The sequence below is a fragment of the Oryzias melastigma genome, linkage group LG22 (assembly GCF_002922805.2).
Source record: "Oryzias melastigma strain HK-1 linkage group LG22, ASM292280v2, whole genome shotgun sequence".
NCBI lineage: Eukaryota > Metazoa > Chordata > Actinopteri > Beloniformes > Adrianichthyidae > Oryzias > Oryzias melastigma.
In genome coordinates this window covers 6261217-6281960 of record NC_050533.1, presented here as the reverse complement: position 1 = coordinate 6281960, position 20744 = coordinate 6261217, and the positions used below count along the sequence as shown (strand labels likewise).

General features: G+C 39.3%; 3 protein-coding genes across 5 annotated transcripts in view; 2 read left to right on the top strand and 1 right to left on the bottom strand.

Annotated features, from left to right (window-relative positions):
* stag1a (stromal antigen 1a) overlaps positions 1-7169 on the top strand; it is a 44099-nt gene extending 36930 nt beyond the window's left edge. The window contains exons 23-32 of the mRNA XM_024270115.2: positions 420-559; positions 1415-1516; positions 1603-1751; positions 1841-1969; positions 2051-2253; positions 2331-2499; positions 3577-3693; positions 3773-3887; positions 3958-4038; positions 5842-7169. Coding sequence (XP_024125883.1) covers positions 420-559; positions 1415-1516; positions 1603-1751; positions 1841-1969; positions 2051-2253; positions 2331-2499; positions 3577-3693; positions 3773-3887; positions 3958-4038; positions 5842-5865 — 1229 coding nt within the window. The 3' untranslated portion in view covers positions 5866-7169. The remainder of the gene's footprint in view (positions 1-419; positions 560-1414; positions 1517-1602; positions 1752-1840; positions 1970-2050; positions 2254-2330; positions 2500-3576; positions 3694-3772; positions 3888-3957; positions 4039-5841) is intronic.
* A 1361-nt stretch (positions 7170-8530) lies between these two features.
* pccb (propionyl-CoA carboxylase subunit beta) lies at positions 8531-15498 on the bottom strand. Its single transcript, XM_024268217.2, has 15 exons — positions 15215-15498; positions 14889-15008; positions 14738-14806; positions 14603-14659; positions 13394-13507; positions 11887-11997; positions 11672-11780; positions 11478-11598; positions 10939-11020; positions 10748-10871; positions 10569-10676; positions 10025-10125; positions 9536-9634; positions 9361-9460; positions 8531-9289 (listed from the first exon to the last, which is right to left on the bottom strand). Exons 1-15 carry the CDS (start codon positions 15458-15460, stop codon positions 9168-9170), a joined length of 1683 nt encoding a protein of 560 aa, XP_024123985.1. The 5' UTR covers positions 15461-15498; the 3' UTR covers positions 8531-9167.
* Positions 15499-15612: 114 nt separating this feature from the next.
* msl2a (MSL complex subunit 2a) overlaps positions 15613-20744 on the top strand; it is an 8073-nt gene continuing 2941 nt past the window's right edge. The window contains exons 1-3 of one of the 3 annotated variants that reach the window (XM_024268193.1): positions 15615-15765; positions 17122-17222; positions 18643-20033. In XM_024268193.1, coding sequence (XP_024123961.1) covers positions 17171-17222; positions 18643-20033 — 1443 coding nt within the window. In that variant the 5' untranslated portion in view covers positions 15615-15765; positions 17122-17170. Of the gene's footprint in view, positions 15766-16279; positions 17223-18642; positions 20034-20744 lie in introns of those variants that run through there. The other 2 variants (XM_024268204.2, XM_024268186.2) reach the window with 2 other exon arrangements.

Genomic DNA, 20744 nt, shown 5'->3' with positions numbered 1-20744 from the left:
ATGTGGAAATACGGCTGCAAAAACGGAATCTTAAAGTATAAAAGACCCTCTGTTCAACAAAAAATTGTCTTTTTTTCTTTCTTGCAAGAAAAATAATTTTATCAAGAACCATTTTTCTTATCCACTTGGCAGATGTTCTGTCTTTTTTTTTTGTTTTTGCTCATGTAAAGAAAATCTGCCAATTTTTTACTTACTTCTGAGACACCATTTTTTTGCAAAAACAAAGTCAAACGTCCTTCATAATCAGAAAATGAACAAAATTAAAACAGTTTTCTTGTATTTTTAATGTTTTTTAGCCTGGTACTAAGTGAACCCCAGTAGTGGGGAACCACTAATTTAAAGGAGAAATCTTTAGTTCTAATTCGGTCCATTTCCACATTTCTGGGCTTCACTTCATTCCACCATTTCTCTTCTTGCAGAGGGCGACGAAGAGGACGAGGCCAACAAGATCGAAGCTCTTCATAAGAGGAGGAATCTGCTCGCCGCTTTCTGCAAACTCATCATCTACGACATCGTGGACATGCCGGCTGCCGCAGATATCTTCAAACACTATATGAAGGTGTGTAAAGCAGCACCTGATGTGAAACTTAAGCTTTTAGAAAAAGATTTAATTGACTTCATAGCAAATGTATGTACATTTTTTGTCCTTTGAGTAACAAACATTTTTGTTTTAGTTAACCCTTTGGAACTTAAGGCCTAAATCTGTATATTTTGAATTTTAGAGACTATATTTTGCTTATCTGGTATTATTTTAATCAGCAAAACCTCACCTATTATACACTAACTTTATTTGATCATTTTTTCATTTTGTATTCTCACTTTAGACATAAAATCAAACACAAACAGAAAATTCCGTCAGGAATAAAGCGCTTATATTTGCTGAGGAAACCCCAAATATTCTAAGTTTACAACTTAGAATGAAAGTTTGAAACGTAATTAAAAAAAATAACAAGAACACACATTTTAAACAATTTTTTGCTCGTTTTTGAATGAAAATACATGAAAATATTCCAGGTGAAAATCACAGATTTCTTTGTGCCTCAAATATGAAACATTTCTGTAGATAGATGTTGTCATACAGAATGTCTGGATTTTAGCCTAAAAAAATTGAATTTATCTTCTTGAGGCTTTGCTGTGAATTTGAAATTTTTCCCAGAATTCTGTTTTTTTGCAGTTTTTTTAATTGTTTTTTTCAAGTTTTGTTGTCTATGTCCAGAAACTATAAATAATTGCCATATTCTCTCTTTAATCCAATACGATCTCAATTACAGAATATTAAAATACGTTTATTTTAGATGTAGTTTTATTGCTCTGACCTCACAGTTTTGCTGTTCCAAAGAGTTACAGAAATGTGTTTGTAAAATAAAAGTCTGTTCTGAGTGTAATTTTCTGCTCTGTCTTCCTTCTGCCTCAGTATTACAACGATTACGGCGACATCATTAAGGAAACTCTGAGTAAAACCAGACAGACGGACAAGATTCTCTGTGCCAAGACTCTCATCCTGAGTTTGCAGCAGGTGAGGCCGCCGGCGCCGTCCGCTCTCCTCTCACGCTCAGCGTGCGCTCCGGATGCTGAGCGGCGCTCTTCTTTCGTGTGCTGCAGCTCTTCAATGAGCTGCTCCAGGAGCAGGGACCCAACCTGGACCGGACGTCGTCGCACGTGAGTGGCATTAAGGAGCTGGCTCGCCGTTTCGCCCTCACCTTCGGTTTGGACCAGATCAAGACCAGAGAGGCCGTCGCAACGCTGCACAAGTAGGATCCCGAGAGCAACAGTGTCCCAAACAAAACAAAAAAAGTGTGTTGTTGTCTCTTGCTCAGTTTTGCTTTTTTCTGTTTTTTAGGGATGGAATAGAATTTGCGTTTAAGTACCAGAATCCTCGGGGACCAGAGTTTCCTCCCGTCAACCTGGCCTTCCTCGAGGTCCTCAGCGAATTCTCCTCCAAACTCATCCGTCAAGACAAGAAGACGGTGTAAGAGCTTCCCTTTGATGACCGAGACTCAAACCCCGTTTGGATGAAGTTTGTCAAGAATAGTTTCTTTGTTCTCTTCAGCCACTCGTACCTGGAGAAGTTCATGTCGGAGTCCATGTCGGAGCGCCGGGAGGACGTGTGGCTTCCGCTCATCTCCTACAGGAACAGCTTGCTCACAGGAGGAGACGAGGACCACATGTCGGTCACGTCGGGCTCCAGCAGCAAGACCGGCTCTGTGCGCAGCAAGAAGGGACGGCCGCCGCTGCACAAGAGGCGCATCGAGGGTGAGCGGGCGGCGCCAGGCCGCGGGGGCTTCGTGGGATTCTCCTGTGGAGGTTGTAAAGTCTGCGGTTCTTTTCAGAGGAGAGCAGCGTGGAGGGGTCCTGGATGATGCGAAACGACACCCTGCAGACTCCGGGGGCGCTCCAAACCCCTCAGCTCACCTCAACAGTGCTCAGAGAGAACAGACCCGCGGAACACATGCCGGACCCGGACTCGGAGCCGGGATCGGAAAACGACTACGTGCACAAGTGAGCCTCCAATCACATTAATACTGTAAAAACATCTCATTTGGCCCCCGGGTAATTACATCCGGCCCTCCAGATCATTTTATTGTTATTAACGGTCTGATGTTATCTTCCCCTCATTTCTAACTTGATTCATTTTGACAAAATATATTTTCATGGAGAGTAAAATATTGAAAGTTATTTAAGGTTTAAGTTGATTTATTTTGGAATAACATTCCTGCCTGTTTTTATTCATAGTTATGCTGAAAAGTTACAGTTTTAACGTTTTAAAAATTAGCATTCTGCTAGCTTTTTGGACTGTTTTGGCATTTACTGAGATTTTGTAGGCTATTTTGGAGTTTAGCTAATATTTCAGCTGCATGCTAGCTGTTTTGGCTAATATAGGCATTTTTGTTTTAAGTTTTTTGGCCTTTATTAAAGTTTAGCTATTTATCAGCTATATACTAGCTGTTTTGAAGTTTGGCTATAATTTACACGCTAGCGGTTTTGGCTAATTTAGTCTTTTTAAAAAACTTTTTTTTGTTTTTTAGGCTAATTTGGTATTCAGCTAATATATTAGCTGGCTATTAGCTTCAGCATTTTTAGCCATCAGCCTCAGCTTTTCCAGTTATCAATTTCAGCGTTTTCAACTATTAACTTCAGCATTTTTAGCTATAATTTTCAGGATTTTCAGCTATAAACTTAAGCGTTTTTAGCTATTAGCTTCAGCATTTTCAGCTATCAATTTTAGCATTTTTATCCATCAATTTCAGCGTTTTGAGCTATAAACTTCTGCGTTTTTAGCTATCAGCTTCAGCTATCACCCTCAGGATTTTTAGCTATCAACTTGACAGTTTTCAGCTATCAGCTTCAGTGTTTCCAGCTATCAGCTTCAGTGTTTTCAGCTATCAACTTCAGCATTTTTATCCATCAACTTCAGCGTTTTGAGCTATAAACGTCTGCGTTTTTCTGTGTTTTCAGCTATCACCCTCAGGGTTTTTAGGTGTCAACTTCAGCGTTTTCAATTATCAATATATGCAGTAAGAACCATCTTTTTCATTGTTTCTGAGTTGTGTGAGTCTAAAGCTCGTTGGTCTCCAGCCCTCAGATGCAGATGTCGTGGCTCGGCCAGCAGAAGATGGAGGAGGTGAGCAGGAAGGACCGAGCGAACATGAACTACATCAAGTCCCGCAGCAATCAGGGCGTCCGGCAGACCGTGTAAGTGAGCTTCACAGATTCAAATCTCTGAAGATTACTCAGCTGTAGAGTGATCGAGTCTTTGACGCGCGTTCACCAGGCGCGGGCTGATGGAAGACGACGCGGAGCCCATCTTTGAGGACGTGATGATGTCATCGCGGGGCCAGCTGGAGGACATGAACGAGGAGTTTGAGGACACGATGGTCATCGACTTGGTACGTAAAACGCTTTTTTCACCGTCGGCGTCACAAACTTTCCTCACTGATGGAGACGTTTGGGTTTCAGCCGCCATCGAGGAACAGACGCGAAAGGGCGGAGCTAAGACCGGACTTCTTTGACTCGGCGGCCATGATTGAGGATGAGTCGGTATGTGTCATGTGACCTGTGTCTGTTTAAACAAAAACTGAAACTTCAAAGAAAGATTTTAGATTTATTCAAAGAAGATCTAAACTACATTGGAGTAATGCTGCTAATCGGTTCAAAAAAATAATCACACTATTGAGTTGTGATTAATAACGATTTTTTAGGTTCATTTTTATGACAATAAGCAGCTTTTAAACAAAAACAGCCCAGAAAAACAGTAAGAAGTCGGTTGCTTTGTAAAGTGTAATTAGGTCCATTAATAAATATTAACGGGTTACTTTTTTCAAAAATTAATTGCGATAATGCGTTATTGTTAACAGCCCTAAAAAAATAAAAAATTAAAATATAAAAGACAATTAAAAAAAGGAATATTTTAAGCTTTTATGTAAAGATCTGGAGAGGAGGGGTGGAGTCTCTCTGCTGATCTGCTTTATTAAAACCTAAAAAAAAAAAATAATCAACATAAAATCACTATCAGAAACTACATTTCTGTTAATCAACTCTATAAATTTAGTTTTTTAGTCCAAAAATGGCTTTTAAATAAAAGTTTTTGTTGAGTTTATGTCGCTGGTTCTATGTGAAATGGTTTTTCATAACCAAACAAAATTGATTTGTATGAAAAATTTGATATTTAAGAATTTGATATTTCATTTAAAAGTTGATACTTAATTACAGTCGTCCCTCATGATGCGTTTCACCTTTTTTCTGATTTTTTTCAACGCGATTTTGCACGAGTTTTCTTTTGGATCTGCATTTTAATTGGCTGTAGGGCTCGTCAATCAACCTCCTTTATCCCAAATGTACAGATCTTTGTTCTCATTCTATAATACTGAACTTTTTTCTATAAACTTTGAGAGTTTAAACAAGAGAGAAAAATTTGAAAATGTTTTACAGCCTTAAATCATCTATTATCCTACTTTACGGTTGATTTTTAGAATGAAAATATTGAATTAACATAAAGAATTCTGTCTATTTTGTCTTTAACACATGGTTCTAATATAACATCTAAAAAGTATCAGTTATTTTGTTTAAAAAAATCTTTTGGGGAACTGTCCAGAGTTCTGTACAGGAGCCGGATCTCCTCCAGTAATTATCCCAAATGAGAACAAATCAGGTTTAGCAAATGTATACAAATCAATCTTTTCATTTTAAAAAAGTTACTTTACTAAAAATTCTGCATTTGTAAACCCAATCATCAATTCAACCAAAAAAAGAAGTAAATTCTGTATTTAACATGTTAACATATTAGAATAAACTTTAACAAATGTGAACTAATAATTAAATTTATATTTTTTTGCCTTTCCTAAATACAAGCCTTCACTAAAAATATCTTTTCAAGATGATTTTAATCAAACTTTTTTTTATATACTATTTCAACAAAAATGGGAAATATTGTGTCAATATTTGCAAAACCAACTTAAACTAACTGAAGATTTCTACACATAAATATTTATATTAACAATAAAAGGGCAAAAGCAGCCTGTTTTTGTGTATTTCTTTCTTCATTTTACTACATGTTTTTTAAGATACTGACTAGAAAATGCAATAAAGATGAAGAAAAGTAATGTGCCTTCTTAAGATCCCTGTGGAACGCCAAAGCCAGGTGGGAAAACGGTTCCCCCGTACAAATGTACACACAAAATAAAGTCAAATGTTGCATTTCTCAACATTTTTCCACGTCACAATAATTACATAAGAGTTACAGTGATACAAAGAATTTTTGGAGCTAAAATGTCAAAATTCAAGTGTTTTCTGTCGAGCTGCTGAAAGCATTAAACACATTTCCTCCCTTCTTTGTCGTTTCAGGGATTCAGCATGCCCATGTTCTAACCTCTCTGAGCTTCAGCGTCCACACGAGGAACCGGCTGATGTTTCTGGGTCATCTGACACCGACCGCCTGCCAATCAAACTCGAAGGAAATCCGAAACGTACTTTAGTCTTTCTCTCAGAATTAAGGAAAGGATGTTCGCCATTCGGAGCTCCCGATGGATCTTCTGAAGGATCCACGTGTAGACCGAACCGTTGAAGAGCTTCGTTCCGCTCGTGTTCTTCCTCCTCTTCCTCGCCAGCCGGTCGGCTCGGATCTTTTTTAGTAGTGGCTCTGGTGGCAGCCTAATCCTGCGGCCAGCTCGAGAGCGCTAGCTGTTTCCGTGGTTCCCTCTTGCACACATGTACACGTGTTTGCCTGCGCTCGTGGTCGGCATCTGTACGTCTTCACCGCCTCCCCCCTTCCTCCTGGTGTTGCACTTAACCCCCCCCCCCGAAGAGGACCGCCCCGTACCGTCATGTTTGCTATTAGCGCGGCCCCGATCTGTTCCCGGACTCTTGTATGTGCTGTGTACATATAGTGTTGGCGGCCGCAGACGGTCAGCAGCTGCACGCCGTCGTGGAGGAAGTGATGTAACCGTCTCGTTTGTGGTGTCAAAAACAAAAGTGGGTGTTGTTCGACTGTGAAGCTGCACCTGTGACAGATCTTTGGCAGAAAGGTTTCCCCTCTCGCGCGCACACCCCCCTCCGGATTCATGACTTTTTGAAGTAAAAAAACAAGTTTTAAAAGAAAAAAAGACAATAAACATATTTTAAACTCTGTAGCTTTAGTACTAAAGTTTTAAATCAAGTGTTTTCCTTTCTTCTGTTTGTACAGTTTTTTTTTTCTTGAATATGTATCGTTTGTTGCCAAATTGTGGCCTACATACTTTAAAGTATATGCCCCCCCGCCCATGTACGTCATATCAGATACCAGGTGCTGTATCTTGATTGTAACAGTTCCAGGATTGAGTATTTCAGCGGAATATCCGAGTCACTTTCCGTTTTTGCGCCTCCAAACAGTGTTATCGGGGTTGAATATCTGTTACTCTCATCGTTCATATTCAGTGCAGTGATGGATCTTTGTCTGACAGAAGTGTTTGAATGTGTTTTGAATGTTTTCAGCCATACTTTAGTCCACCCCCCACCTTCTTCCTGCTGGGGTAACCAATCATTTACAGCTGGATGGCAGTCCTGTAAATATCACGAGACAGTTGGATCATTTCTGCCTTCAAGTTGCCCTTAAATAATATAAAAGCCTGTTTTTTTTCTTTGTTTTTTTTCTGTGAACTTAAATTCTTTTTAATAAAATAAAATCTGTAACCGATTTGTGGTGGTTTATCTCCTTTTGTTGCTTTCTGCTGGTGCAGTCTTTTATTTTGAAAAAATGGTAGAAAGTTGAGCACGTGTCAAAGTCGAGGCCATTCGGGTAACCCTATCCGGCCCTCCTGATCATTTTATTTTATTATTAATCAAAGTTATCGGGTAAGGAGGCAAAATTAAAAACTTTCTCAAAATGAAAAATTTTCTGCTCCTCCACTGTTTTTATGTCCTCATTTTTTACTTTCTTTATCTTTTTAAGATTCTGTTCTTTTTTCATTTTTTTTTCTTTCTTCCTGCACTTTTGAAAGTATAGCAACATTTTTTTAGCTTTCTTTTTCCTTTTTCCACGGCTGGATTTTTTTCTTTTCAAACTCTTAAAAAAGTCTCTGCTAGCTAACTTGCTGCTGATGGAATGTTCCATTGCTGCAGATTTACGGGGGAGGATGAAACACTTTCACAGGAGCGGTCTTACGCCATCTCCGTGATTTTTTTTCTTTTGTCGTGACAGAGTTATATAATGTTGAGAATAATTTATTTTACAAATACTTAGAAATGTTTTTTACTCTTCAGCTCTGGCCCCCAGGAATCCCCTGCTTTCTTTCCTAATGGTAAGTCCCACCCGATCGAAGATTTGAGCTTAAATGCAAAAACGTCGAACTTGATTAAAACTTGTAAGCGTCTGTTTTTAACAATGATAAAGAAAAAAATATATAAAATAATTGTAAAATAAAAACAGTTATAAAATAAAAATAACATGTTTGATTAAAATTATAGAAGCACTTAAAACTGTCACATTCTAAACCAAAGGGAAATTCATCCCAATTATGGAGCTAAATTGAGGCCAATATTATTTGAAACTCCAAAAAACACAAACTTTTTGGGCCAAAAAAAATAAAGATGTCCAAAACTTTCTGCTAAACTAAAATAAATGTAATCATTTTCAAATTCAAATTGTCTTTTTTTTTTCAAAATTAAAATTTTTAAAACTCTTTGTCAGGCTCAAATCTTTTTTCACTTTCAACTCTTTCAATATCGAAAACAAAAGAAATTGAAAGTGAAAAAAATATTTCAGCCTGGAAAAAAAGTTTTGAAATTGACATTTTGAGTTTTTAAAACCTAAAAAAAAAGAAAATTTGAAGCTGAAAATATTTGTTTTAGAATAACAAAACGTTTCAGACATATTTTTTTTGGCCAATCACCAATATTGTTTTACTTTGTTTTGTTTAGGTTTTTACTTAATTTTGTCCCCAATTTAGCCCCACACCAAATTTCCTAATTCAAACTATTAGAATTAATTTTAAAAAAAAGTAGGTTGAATAAATAAATCAACAATTAATTGTCTACCTAAAAACTATACAAGTCCAGAGATTACTATCGCTTTTATTCATTTTAAAATCTTCAACAAGCTTTTCTACTTGAAATGACAGATATTTTACAGTCTCTCCTCTTCCTATTACCACATAGAAATAATCTACAAATTGTCTATTAATCAAGGATGTTTCACTACAGAGGAGTTTTGATGCTCAACTGCAGGATCTGTGAATGCAGAATACACATTTTCGTAGCATCCTTTGACATAAAAACCACCTGACCTGTTAATCCAAGTCTGATTTTATTAAAACCAAATGAATACCATATGTGGTTCACCACGGATATACAGCAAATGTACAGAGTCTTGTTTTCCAGATGAGAGAAGGCACAGTGGGTGTCTTAACCAAAGGAAAAAGCACCACTGAACGGGTTCAAAAGGTTACAGTATGTCACTTTATTTCTACTGTCGACCGTTTTTCTGTGAACCTCCAGAAACAGTAAATCAATAAGTGCTCCTACAGGGATCTAAAATGTTTTTTGATGGTAAAAAAAAGTAGTTTTGTAAAAGTAAAGATCCTGATTTTAGGTCACTGCAGTCTGAGTATTGAGAGAGAGGATGCTTGTAGTGGAGTGGTAAACTGAGCATTCCTCGGAGCGGTCTGGAGGTGGCGCTACAGAGCAGGCGGCTCTCTTCACAGAGGAATGTTGGCGTGCTTCTTCCAGGGGTTAACCTGCTTCTTGCTGGCCAGCACCTCCAGGTCGCTGCAGATCTTCCTGCGTGTCGACGACGGCTCGATGATATCGTCCACAAAGCCTGAAAAGAAAACTTTATTTCAGCTCCTGGAGGCGGCGGAAACACAAAAACTGGCGAGCTCACGAACGAACCTCTGACGGCAGCGGGAAAAGGGTTGGCAAACTTCTCCACGTACTCCGCCTCTGCTTCCGCCTGATTCTCCTTTCCTCTGAAGATGATCTGAACGGCGCCCTGGACACGGAGAGCGCAGCGTCACGCCAAAAAACTCCCAGGAGATCTGTGCGGCGGCGAGGAGCACCTTCATACCTTTGCACCCATGACGGCGACCTCAGCCGTGGGCCAGGCGTAGTTGACGTCTCCTCTGAGGTGTTTGGAGCTCATCACATCGTAGGCGCCGCCATAAGCCTGCAGCACGCCAAAAAACGAAAAAAGTTCCTTCTCGTTTCTTTTTTCTTTCACCACTTTCAAGGTGGAACATAAACGGCAGATTCATGAGGAGGAACAGTTTATGTGTTCTAATCTCACGGCAGGTTAATATCTGCCAAAAGACACATTGTGGAAGTCAGAAGTGATGAGAAACAGTTCATAAAAACACTTCAGGGACCGCCGACGGCGTGTTTTATTTGCGTAAGAACGTTTCTCTCGAGGATGCAAACATTCGCCTCGTTTTACGCCAGATTACAATCAGGCCGAGTTTCAGAGCGGAAAAATAAACAAATGAAGATCAGACCTTCTCTGCAGGAAAAGAGGAGAAATGATGTGTTGTGAAAACAGAATGACTGGGTTCCTTCCCACCTTTCTGGTGATGATGGTTATTTTTGGTACTGTAGCTTCTGCGAAGGCAAACAGCAGTTTGGCTCCATGTCTGATGATGCCGCCGTACTCCTGAGCCGTACCTGTTCACAAAACAAAGACCCACTCCCATAAAAAAGGGGTTTTTAACTAGAGCTGTCATGCGATTAATTAGTCAAGACCCGCAATTAATTAATCAATTTTAATCGCAAATATTTTTACCTAAAAATGGCTGTAAAAAGCCTCATCAATGTTGGAGGGTTGGAGCTAGCGGGAAGCATGTAAAAGATGGATGATGGGAAATGGGGGAGGGGCTTACTCCACTCCCAACTTGAAGGCAGCTTAAAGGCTGCTGCACTGCAGAAACTATGTCTAAGAAAACAACATTTTTTTTTAATTTTTGCTACAAACGATAAAATAATAATTAAAGGGTCGCTTTTACAATCTTGGTTTATTCTTCTGATCTCACTTTGTTTTTTTTTTTTTTTTTTTACTTTAGCAGCATCTGGAAAAAAAGGATCATGAATAAATAACCTGAAGGGAGTACCTGGCAGGAAACCCGGCACGTCCACAAAGGTGATGATGGGAATGTTGAAGGCGTCACAAAAGCGGACGAAGCGAGCTCCCTTCACCGAGGAGTTGATGTCCAAACATCCTGATGAGAAAACACATTTCAGTCCAGTTCTTCCTGGCTCTCCGATCCTCCAGAGTCAACGCTCCGCTCACCTGAAGCCACTTTGGGCTGATTACCCACAATGCCCACGGTGCGCCCGTTCATCCGGGCAAAGCCCACCACGATGTTTTTGGCGTAATTGGGCATGATCTCGAAAAAGTCCCGTTCGTCTACGATCTGAGCACAGAAAGCATGTTATAACCTCCACCAGGGGGGCAGTGCAGGTGTGTGTTTGTGCACGTACTGCATGGATGATGTCCAGCATGTCGTAGGCTTTGGTCGACTCAAACGGGACAATGGTGTCCAACGACTTCACCAATCGATCACTGAAAAGCAACGAACGATCTCAAAATCTAGAACAGAAAATCTGGAGCTCATTAAAAATTCTCCTGTTGAATTGTGGGCGGGACCTTTTGTTGCTCCACTAAGTTCCCATCAGCACTCTCTCCTGCTAGCTTATAGCTCCTCACAAGCCCAAGCTAACATTAGCGAAGCAAAAAAATGAACGGTGAGCACTAACAGAAATATCTGAGCCAGACGGCAGCTCAGATGAAGAAGATAAAGACGTTCATGGATCTATTTGTCTGCGAGTGGATGCATCCGAATCGTAGTAGAGAAGAGAGACTTAGGCCCCGCCCAAATCTGAGCTTTTTCAAACCACTGGTTTTCATCTAATCCTGATCCAACATGATTTGAATAAAGAAATAGAATGAAAGACGCACGATTTTCTGACGGAATTACAAAATCATCATCTTGATTTTTCTTTGAGCTCCGCCAGGTTACCTGGGGTCGTGACACTCCCTGATGGGAGCGGGGTCCTGGTTGCTCAGTGGCAGGAAGTTGAAAAACTCCCGCAGGTTTAGCAAAGCCTCCACGTCGTTCTCAAAAGCTCGATGTGCCACACCTGAGAAGCAGATGAACTCCTTCAGACATTTATTTGTAAGAATTTAGATTTAATTTAACATAAGAAAACCAACCGGACACGCTGGTGTGAGTTTTGGCTCCACCGAGCTCCTCTTGGGTCACGTCTTCATTGGTGACAGACTTGACCACGTCCGGGCCTGTGATGAACAGGTATGACGTGTCCTGTGCAAACAAACGGGATCTTAAGACCTCAAACTGTCTCTTTTCATGTTACATAACTAGATTTTCCTTTTTTTATTTGGCCTCTGAGTTTAAGAAAGTCAACAACCTTAACCATGAAGGTGAAGTCTGTCAGCGCAGGGGAGTAGACGGCTCCTCCAGCACAGGGGCCCATGATGAGAGAGATCTGAGGGACGACCCCTGAAGCAAGGACGTTCCTCTGGTAAATTAAGGAAAAAAATAGTTTGTTTAAATCAAACACTAAAACAAAAAATTTAAAACACAAAATCTTTAACTCACTGAAACTTTTCAACTGTTAACACAATAATTCCAGTAAATTTTGAAGTAAAGCTGAAAGCTTTACTTCAGCCAAAAACACTGAAGCTGATAAATAGCTGAAAACGCTGAAGCTGATAGCTAGTTAAAATATTAGCTAAATGCCAACTTAGCCTTAAAAAACTTAGTTTAGTCAAAACAGCTAGCATGTAGCTATAATATTAGCTAAATGCTAAATTCGCATTAAAAAACTTAGTTTAGTCAAAACAGCTAGCATCTGGCTAAAATAGTAGCTAAATGCCAAATTAGCCTAAAATAACTTAGTTTAGTCAAAACAGCTAGCATGTAGCTAAAATATTAGCTAAATGCCAAATTAGCATAAAAAATTAGTTTAGCTAAAACCGCTAGCATGTAGCTAAAATATTAGCTATATGCCAAATTAGCATAAAATAACTTAGTTTAGTCAAAACAGCTAGCATGTAGCTAAAATATTAGCTAAATGCCAAATTAGCATAAAAATAGTTTAGTTAAAACAGCTAGCATCAAGCTAAAATATTAGCTAAATCCCAAATTAGCCTAAAAACTTTAGTTTAGTTAAAAAGGGCTAGCATGTAGCTAAAATATTAGCCAAATTAGCATAAAAAACTTAGTTTAGACAAAACAGCTAGCATGTAGCTAAAATATAAGCTAAATGCCAAATTAGCATAAAAAATAGTTTAGTTAAAACAGCTAGCATCAAGCTAAAATATTAGCTAAATGCCAAATTAGCATAAAAAATTTAGTTTAGTTAAAAAGGGCTAGCATGTAGCTAAAATATTAGCCAAATTAGCATAAAAATTTAGTTTAGACAAAACAGCTAGCATCTAGCTAAAATATTAGCTAAATGCCAAATCAGCATAAAAAACTTAGTTTAGTCAAAACAGCTATAATGTAGCTGAAATATTACCGTAACCAAACTTCAAAATAGCCCCCAAAAAATCTTATTGTCAAAATAGTCCAAATAACTAGCAGAATGCCAATTTTAGATTTTAGAAAACTTGTAAACCATAACTTTTTGACATAATTCTGTAACATAATCATGAATAATAAAAAGACAGGAGTATTATTCCAGAGGAAATCAACTTAAACATTAAATAAAATAATATTTTACTCTCCATAAAAATATATTTTGTCAAAATTATACAAGTGAAAGAAATGAGTGCTAGATATTATCGGGCCATTAATAACAATAAAATAAAAACATCTGGAGGGCCGGATATAAGTACGCGGAAGGTCGAATCCGGCTCTCGAGCCTTGACTTTGACACATGTGATTTAAGGTTTTTCCGATTAATAACAAACCAGGAAAATATCTGCATAACCAGCCAGGGACTCCACCCCCTCCTGGATCCTGGCTCCTCCGGAGTCGTTCAACCCGATGACAGGAGCTCCGACCGTCATGGCCTGATCCATAATCTGAGCAGACAATTAAAAACACAAAAAATAAGAAAAGATATCCCAACAAACTCACTGAAAGCAGGTGTTTAAAAACGACGATGAATAAAAGACCCAATCCAATGAAAATGTTGTTTTTAACATGTTCTTGTGGCGTATGTGAAGAAAATTAAGCTAAAAACTATTTGTTGTGAATCAGAAGGATATGAAAAAATTCCAATAAACATTAGCATCAAGCTAAATCAATTTATGTTTTTATGAATCGATTATTGATCTGTTAAGGTTAAATCGATTCAAATCGATTAATCGATTTTATCAACCTAGCCTTAATTAACGAGATAAAAAAAAATGTTAAAATGTCTGTAATAAATAAATTAATTAATTGCGATTAGTTTAAAAAACATTTAACACCTCAGAATGTCTGTAATTAATTAGGGTTAACACAATTAAAAAAACAAGCTAAAATGTTTGTAATTATATATTTTATTAATTTATTAAGATAATGAAATAAAACTAAAAAAATACTCTAACGTGTCTGCAATTAATTAATTGCAATCAATGCAGAAATATATATGTATATAACCCGCCAAAATGTCTGTAATGAATTATTGATAAGCGCCATAGAAAAAAAAAACGTGTTAAAATATCTGTGATTAAATAATTATGATTAACACAATTTAAAAAAAAGAGCTAAAATGTCTGGAATTATTTAACCGAGATTAACTCAATTTAAAAAACTTAAATGCACCAAAATATATGTTATTAATTAATTGTGATGATGAAATAAAAACAAAAAAAAAATGCACTAAAATGTCTGCAATTAATCGCAATGAGCACAATAGAAAATTATTAAAAGACTCACTTCAATGAACATGTTTTTAACATGTTCTTGTGGTATACATGAAGAAATAAAGTTATAAAAAAAATGAAAAAATACAGTTTGAAAACCAGTTTAGTTAATTCGATTGAGTTTGAAACACCTGATTTAGAGGCTCATACTTAAATTGATTAAGAGTTATTAAACAAAAAGATGAAAATACACCCCGTTGAGTGATGTTTGATCCTCTAAAATATATGTTATTCCTGGTGTTCCTCAAGGGTCTTTAAAGTTCTCACCTTACAAATCTTCTGTGCATGAGCTCCAGACAGGCTGCCCCCAAAGACGGTGAAGTCCTAACAGACAAATGAACATCAAATGTAATTCTTTTTAAAAATTAATTACGCTTCACTTTTTTTTCTCCATCTCCATACCTGACTAAACACATAAACCAGCCTCCCGTTAATTCTGCCGCGGCCTGTCACCACGCTGTCACCGGGAAACTAGAAAAAGAAAAGGAAACCAATTAAGATGTGTTGCACTGATCATGATAGTACCACTGCCCTGCTTTTGAAGGTAAGGTACCTTGTTAGTGTCCTGCTCCATGCCAAAGTCAGAGCATCGGTGCTCCACAAACATGTCAGTCTCCATGAAGGACTCAGGATCCAGCAGGAGCTCCACCCTCTCCCTGGCTGTCAGTTTACCCTGCAGAACAGAAGCTCTGATGGTCAAAATTTACACAAATATTTTTTAAATAAATAATTAAACACCTTTAAGTCTTTAGTTTTTGCAAAAAAAGTGCCAAGTTTAGTTTTAAATCTGTGAAACAAACTTCTTTTGAAATATTTCATAAAACCTACACGTTTTTTATATTAATAAAAGCAATTCCCTTTAAAGTTTGATCACTTTACCCTTTTATGTTGTGCATCCACTCTCTTCTGACCTCCCCCAATGAGCGCCGCCTTCCGTTTCTTCTCAATCCTCTCTTTAACAGACAAGTGGCTGACCGAGTACCAGCGACAAACCCGCTGGACATGACTCTGCGGCGCCAACGCGGGAGTTGCACCGTATTTTACTTGTGCTAAAACTCCGAACGAGCCCCTGAAGCTGTTTATCAGCCCGCAGCGGCTACGAGCTACACCGAAGGCCGCCATCATTGTCCTGCCCGTTCTGAAGGCCACCGAACATAGGCAGGCTGACTGACCAATGATATTTGGGGGGAGGGTTCTTGTAGCCAATCAGAATGAAGGAATTTCCCTCGAAGCGCGTGGGCGGGATTTCAAGTTCTCACAGGCAAAGCCTTTGATTTTGCCCCGAGCTTTGTCTGACAGGAGTGCCCTTCCATAAATTTCAACCAAATCTGCCGTTTTTTCGTTGTTGCACAACAACTCCTTAGTTTTATAGCTAAAATTAGTTACTAACTCTTGATTTTGTTGAACTTTAGTTGGAAATTTCACAATGGGTAAGTGTCATCAATTATATTTTAATTTGGATATAATAATACTGATTTAATTCCTACATGAAACTCTAATAGGAATGTGAGGATCCTTGATGTCAAATCCTAATTTATGTATTTTTATTAAGTCAATTTGGTTGCTTTGTGTTATAATATGGGTGATATATTTGTAATATTCAATAAATATCTACAAGAAAATGTTAAATTATTAAGCATTAATTATATTAAGCAGAATTCTAGTACTTGTGATTTATAAATTAATTGTATTCATTAATTTTATCACCAACCCGTCCAATAACTTTGAAACTTTGTGTTTACAGTTATTTATTTATGCTTTATAACGAACAAGAAAACACATACACACCTACAGGTAATTTTAGAAAATGTATTGCTTACTTTTTACTAAGCTGACATTAAAATATGCGTTCATGGACAAAAACAAAACATTTTTTCTATTTGCAAAAGTGCATCAAGATGGAAAACTCGATTTCATGCGTTTCAGCGGCGCAGGACGGTAACCAGGGTAACCACGGCAAATCTCGCGTGATGATCACGCCTGTTGTGCAGGGTTGATGTGAGGAAAAGTGGAAAATCGATTGATTGATGCACTCGTAAAACGGCAAGTTAGCTATGGTGCCGTTACCGCTCGCACATTTTTCCATGAAAATCTTCCCGGATTGCAAGATTTTACGTTGCAAACTCTATTCTGCAGCCCCGCGTGCGGTTTGAAGCGACCCAAAGGGATACGGTTATATCCTAGCGAGCTAATGTGGCTAGCTGTGCTAACACTAGCTTGTTAGCTTTGTTTACATCAAGCGCGCGCCTGGTGATTTTTTTTCCTGCCACTTTCAAGTCACTTACATTTTATCTCTGCAGCTAAACACAATTCAATTGTATTTCGATAATACGCTTATGTTTCACTGTAAGCTATACGGCTATCGAAAACTATTTGGTACTTAAAACGTTGTGCGCTAATGCTAGCAGCGACATGCTAACATTTTGATCTTCTGAATTCATTGGAGCTCGCGGATTGCGTTAGACGTTTGCATTTTAAACATATTTTTTTTTACAAAAAATATGACATGGAGGAGCTGTTTCATTTAAAAAGAGAAGACTGCGAACAAGCGGCGTTAGCCCAAGTTAGCCACCTGCTAGGCTAGCCATCGTGGTGTGCATTTAATCACATTTATTTGTAGTTCGCGTTTGCAATTAAAAGCTGCAATCGTGGCTGGCTAATTGATGCACAACTAGGCCACACTTCTTTCCTTTTCACCCGCAAGACGTGGGTCTTGAGCGGCTGGACTTTTTTCTGCTCGTCGCTATGAATCCTGTAAAAGCTACTGCCTTGTATGTGTCTGCCAGCCGGGCCGTGCTGCAGTGCGATCCGCGGCAGCCTCAAACCTTGGCGGAGATGTACAAGCTGCTGCCCTTCTTCCGACAGTCCCTAGCATGTTTAGTCTGCGGTAAGAATCTGTGGTTTTAACTCTTAAGTTCATGTTTTTAGTGTTTTATAACCTCCTTGCAGTGTGGTGTTTTCTGTTTATTTAAATAAATAATGATGGGACTGCAACATACGTGGGCGGCTCGGTGTAGTAGTCTCCTTAGCAACCGAGCCAGAGCCCCGCTCATCTGTCCAATTGACGGGACAGATGACTCCTGTGTTGTGCAGGCAGAGCCATGTGGTTCCTGTTCATGCTTTATTTACTCTGCTTAGCCAGTGAAACATCAAAGCCGACACAGCGTTCAGAAAGAGACTAGTTGGATTAGCAGAACGTTCAGTGATGAGACTGCTGATGTGAAAAATCAAATGTTATGGTGCTCTTGCTATGCAGTTTCACTAGAAACACAAGTTTAATGAAGCAAAACACAACAGACAAAATGTTATATTAAATATATTAAAAAGGAATGCAATGTTTTTGTCTTTTTTCTTCACTGTTGTGGTTTGATTTGCTGCTGTTTTCCTTTTTGTAAAATGTTTCTTTTATAATTAGCAGATTTGACTAACACAAATTGAGTCTTTGAAGACCCATTCCAATCAAAATGTGTTATTTTTATGTGTGTTTTTAACCCCTTATTACTTATTGTCCCTAATATGCAAAAAACTCTTTGGCTCTAAAATGATCTAAATGTAGCATCTTCTTAAAAGCAAACACATAAGCTATTTTTTTTTACAGCTGGAAAAAACTTCAGGCGTCAAAACGGTTAACACATTTTCTTATGATCAGGCATATATATTAAGAAAATTAAGCTTAAAATTGTATTTATGAATATTTATCAAACCGTTGTGAATCAGGAGCTGCCGAAAAATTAAAAAAATTTATTTGTGACAGTTCCTTGCTCTGCTCCATTCTGATGCATCCACTTGTAGACGGCTAGATCCATTAAAGTCTTTGTTGTCCTCCTCTGAGCTGGCATTTGGCTCAAAAGTGTATGACTGGATTACTCCAATGTTTCTTGTAGAGCTGGGAAATCAATCAAAAATCGTGATATATTTGAATTTGTGTAAGAGGATTTGTTTGGGGGAAATCTGGATTTTATTTTCTTAGAATCCTGCGTTATTACTCGACATTTTTGATGCACCGGTATTGTTGGGTTGGTGGTGTGAGGGACTGTAAGCTAGTGGGAGAGCGTGTAAACAGAGAGCGTGTGATTGTTCTGCGGCAACGGTCCCGCCCACAACTAGAAAACAAGAGAACATCTGTTTTTTTTTTTTTTTTTTTTTTGGCTAAAATTTTTTATATAATATAAAATAATTTTAACTAAAAGTGCACTGGGAATACTTAGAAAATAACTCAAAAAATGATTGGACTGTGTCTTTAACTATTTGGTGGAATCTCGTTCGTCTTTTATTTTGAAAATCTGACCATATCAAATCTCTTCCAGGTGAATTGCTTCAGGATCCAATTTCACCGATGCACCCCGAGTGTCAGCATTACGTCTGCTTGGGCTGTAAAGGGAAGAAGATGCAGATCAAGACCTCATGTAGCCGCTGTAAGGACTATTCCTGCTTCCAGGAGAACAAGCAGCTTTCTTTACTAGTGGAGTGTTACAGAAAGCTCTGTCTGTACGTCACTCACTCGCCGCTGCTGCAGCTGATCAGCAGCCACGTCGGAGGCTCTCCGGAGGTTATGTCCTTGTTAGAGGAGGTGCTGTTGACACACAAAGAGGACGTGGAAAACCCGAGCTTCGCACAAGAGGACGTCAGTCTGTCCGTTCACGAGTCCCGCACTCCGACGGAGGCGCCACCTGCTCCTGCTGAGCTCTCGGCTGTTCCTCAGAGCTTCTCGTCCCACCCTCCCCGTTTCAACGGGACGCAGAAGTGCAACGGCGAAACACTGGAGGACTTCGACCCTTCTTCCCCCGAGCTGGAAGTCTGTGAGCTGGTGGAGGAGCCACCGCACGCAGAGCTGTCGGACGCGTCGTGTGGTTTGGCTTTGGGTTTGACCCCCGGGCCTTTAGCTCCAACGCCCGGCACCGTGTGCTCTCTCAGGGATGGAGAGTCGAGCAGCAGGGAGCTGGAGGAAGGAGAAGTGTTGCTCCTCAGCGTGGAGGAGGTGTTGCAAACATTAGACCCCCTTCAGCCCGGTCGAGACTCTGTTCATTCACAGCCAGAAAGGACTCACACGCATTTAACGTCGGACAGATCGCACACGCAGATGTACATACACCTGGATGCGGCTCACAACTACACACAGGCTCACATGGGAAGGACTAACACAGCGGCAGGCCACGCCGCTCGCATACACACATCTTCCTTCAACCCCCCGCCTCCCTCCAAACCTCCACCGGTCCGCCTTAACCGCAAGCGTTCTCGTTCAGAGAGCGACCGGGAAAAGGTGAAACCTCTCCCCATCTCCTCCATCCTGCAGGGCTCCTCCTCAAACGCACACTCGCCAACCTTCCCTCACACGCTGCACGCCAAACCACCCACAGCCTCTTTGTCCGTACCAGCGCACACGTACTCGTCACTTCCTAACGGGGCGCCGCCCAAGCCCAGTCGGCCCGTGCAGAACCACAACAAAGGCAGCAGGAAGCACTCGGATCAGAATCCCAAGAAGAGCCACGCCAAGGCCCGGAGCAGCGGCCTGTCCAAGGCCAAGGACAGAAGTAAAGAGCAGCGCTCGATGGCGGGCTGTTTGGTGCCCGCGGCGCCCGTCAGGCCTCCCTACAAAAAGCCGGTGGAGAAGAAGGGCTGTAAATGTGGGAGGGCCACGCAGAACCCTTCTGTGTTGACCTGCAGGGGGCAGCGATGTCCTTGTTACTCGAACCGCAAGGTGAGACAGGAACCAATGAGCATCAAAGATGTTTCCACTTCCTGTTTTTATGGGCAACTGTCATTCATCACCAGAGGGTTTAATATATTGATAAAGGAATTAAGTGAAGTATTAAAATTAGTTGGTATATTAGACCCACTATAGTCATCTTTTGATCTAGTTTTAAAGTGTTCCTAGTGGTCCTTTAGTAATTAGGGCAGGATATTGTCGATTATTTCCGGATTAGATTCGATCCTGATTTTTTTTCTCAATTATTTTAATCATTTTAATTCGATTCAATTCAATTTTGAATTTACACATTTAGACAAATTTGTTTAGAAATACATTAATAATCAATGTAAATGTTTTGAAGATTTCCATATTAATCTGATACAGTTGAATACTAGTTAAATGATACTAATTATAATAATACTAATTAAATACAGTTTTTTTTACTATAAAATGTGTCAGTGAAATTATGAGATTGAGACAATATATATTAATAAAACTTTTAAAAATCCAAATATATAGGATTATAGCCTTTTAGGCTAATTTCCATCTTCAGTCCCTATGGTAAAGGTAAATTCATGCCTGTGAGTTTATAAAGATGTTAATTTAGTCAGCAATGTCTGTTTAGATTGACTGTGTGTTAGCATTAGCCGTCTTATGGGAAATCCCATTATACGGTAGCATCAAGCTGGTGGACTTTATCATTACGTGTTAGGTCGATCT

Coding starts and splice junctions, on each gene's coding strand:
- pccb (XM_024268217.2), bottom strand. CDS start 15,460: ATGATGGCGGCCTTCGGTGTAGCTCGTAGCCGCTGCGGGCTGATAAAC. Junction 15,009..15,214: donor TGGATGCACAACATAAAAGG/GTAAAGTGATCA, acceptor TCTGTTCTGCAG/GGTAAACTGACAGCCAGGGA. Junction 14,660..14,737: donor TGGTTTATGTGTTTAGTCAG/GTATGGAGATGG, acceptor TTTGTCTGTTAG/GACTTCACCGTCTTTGGGGG.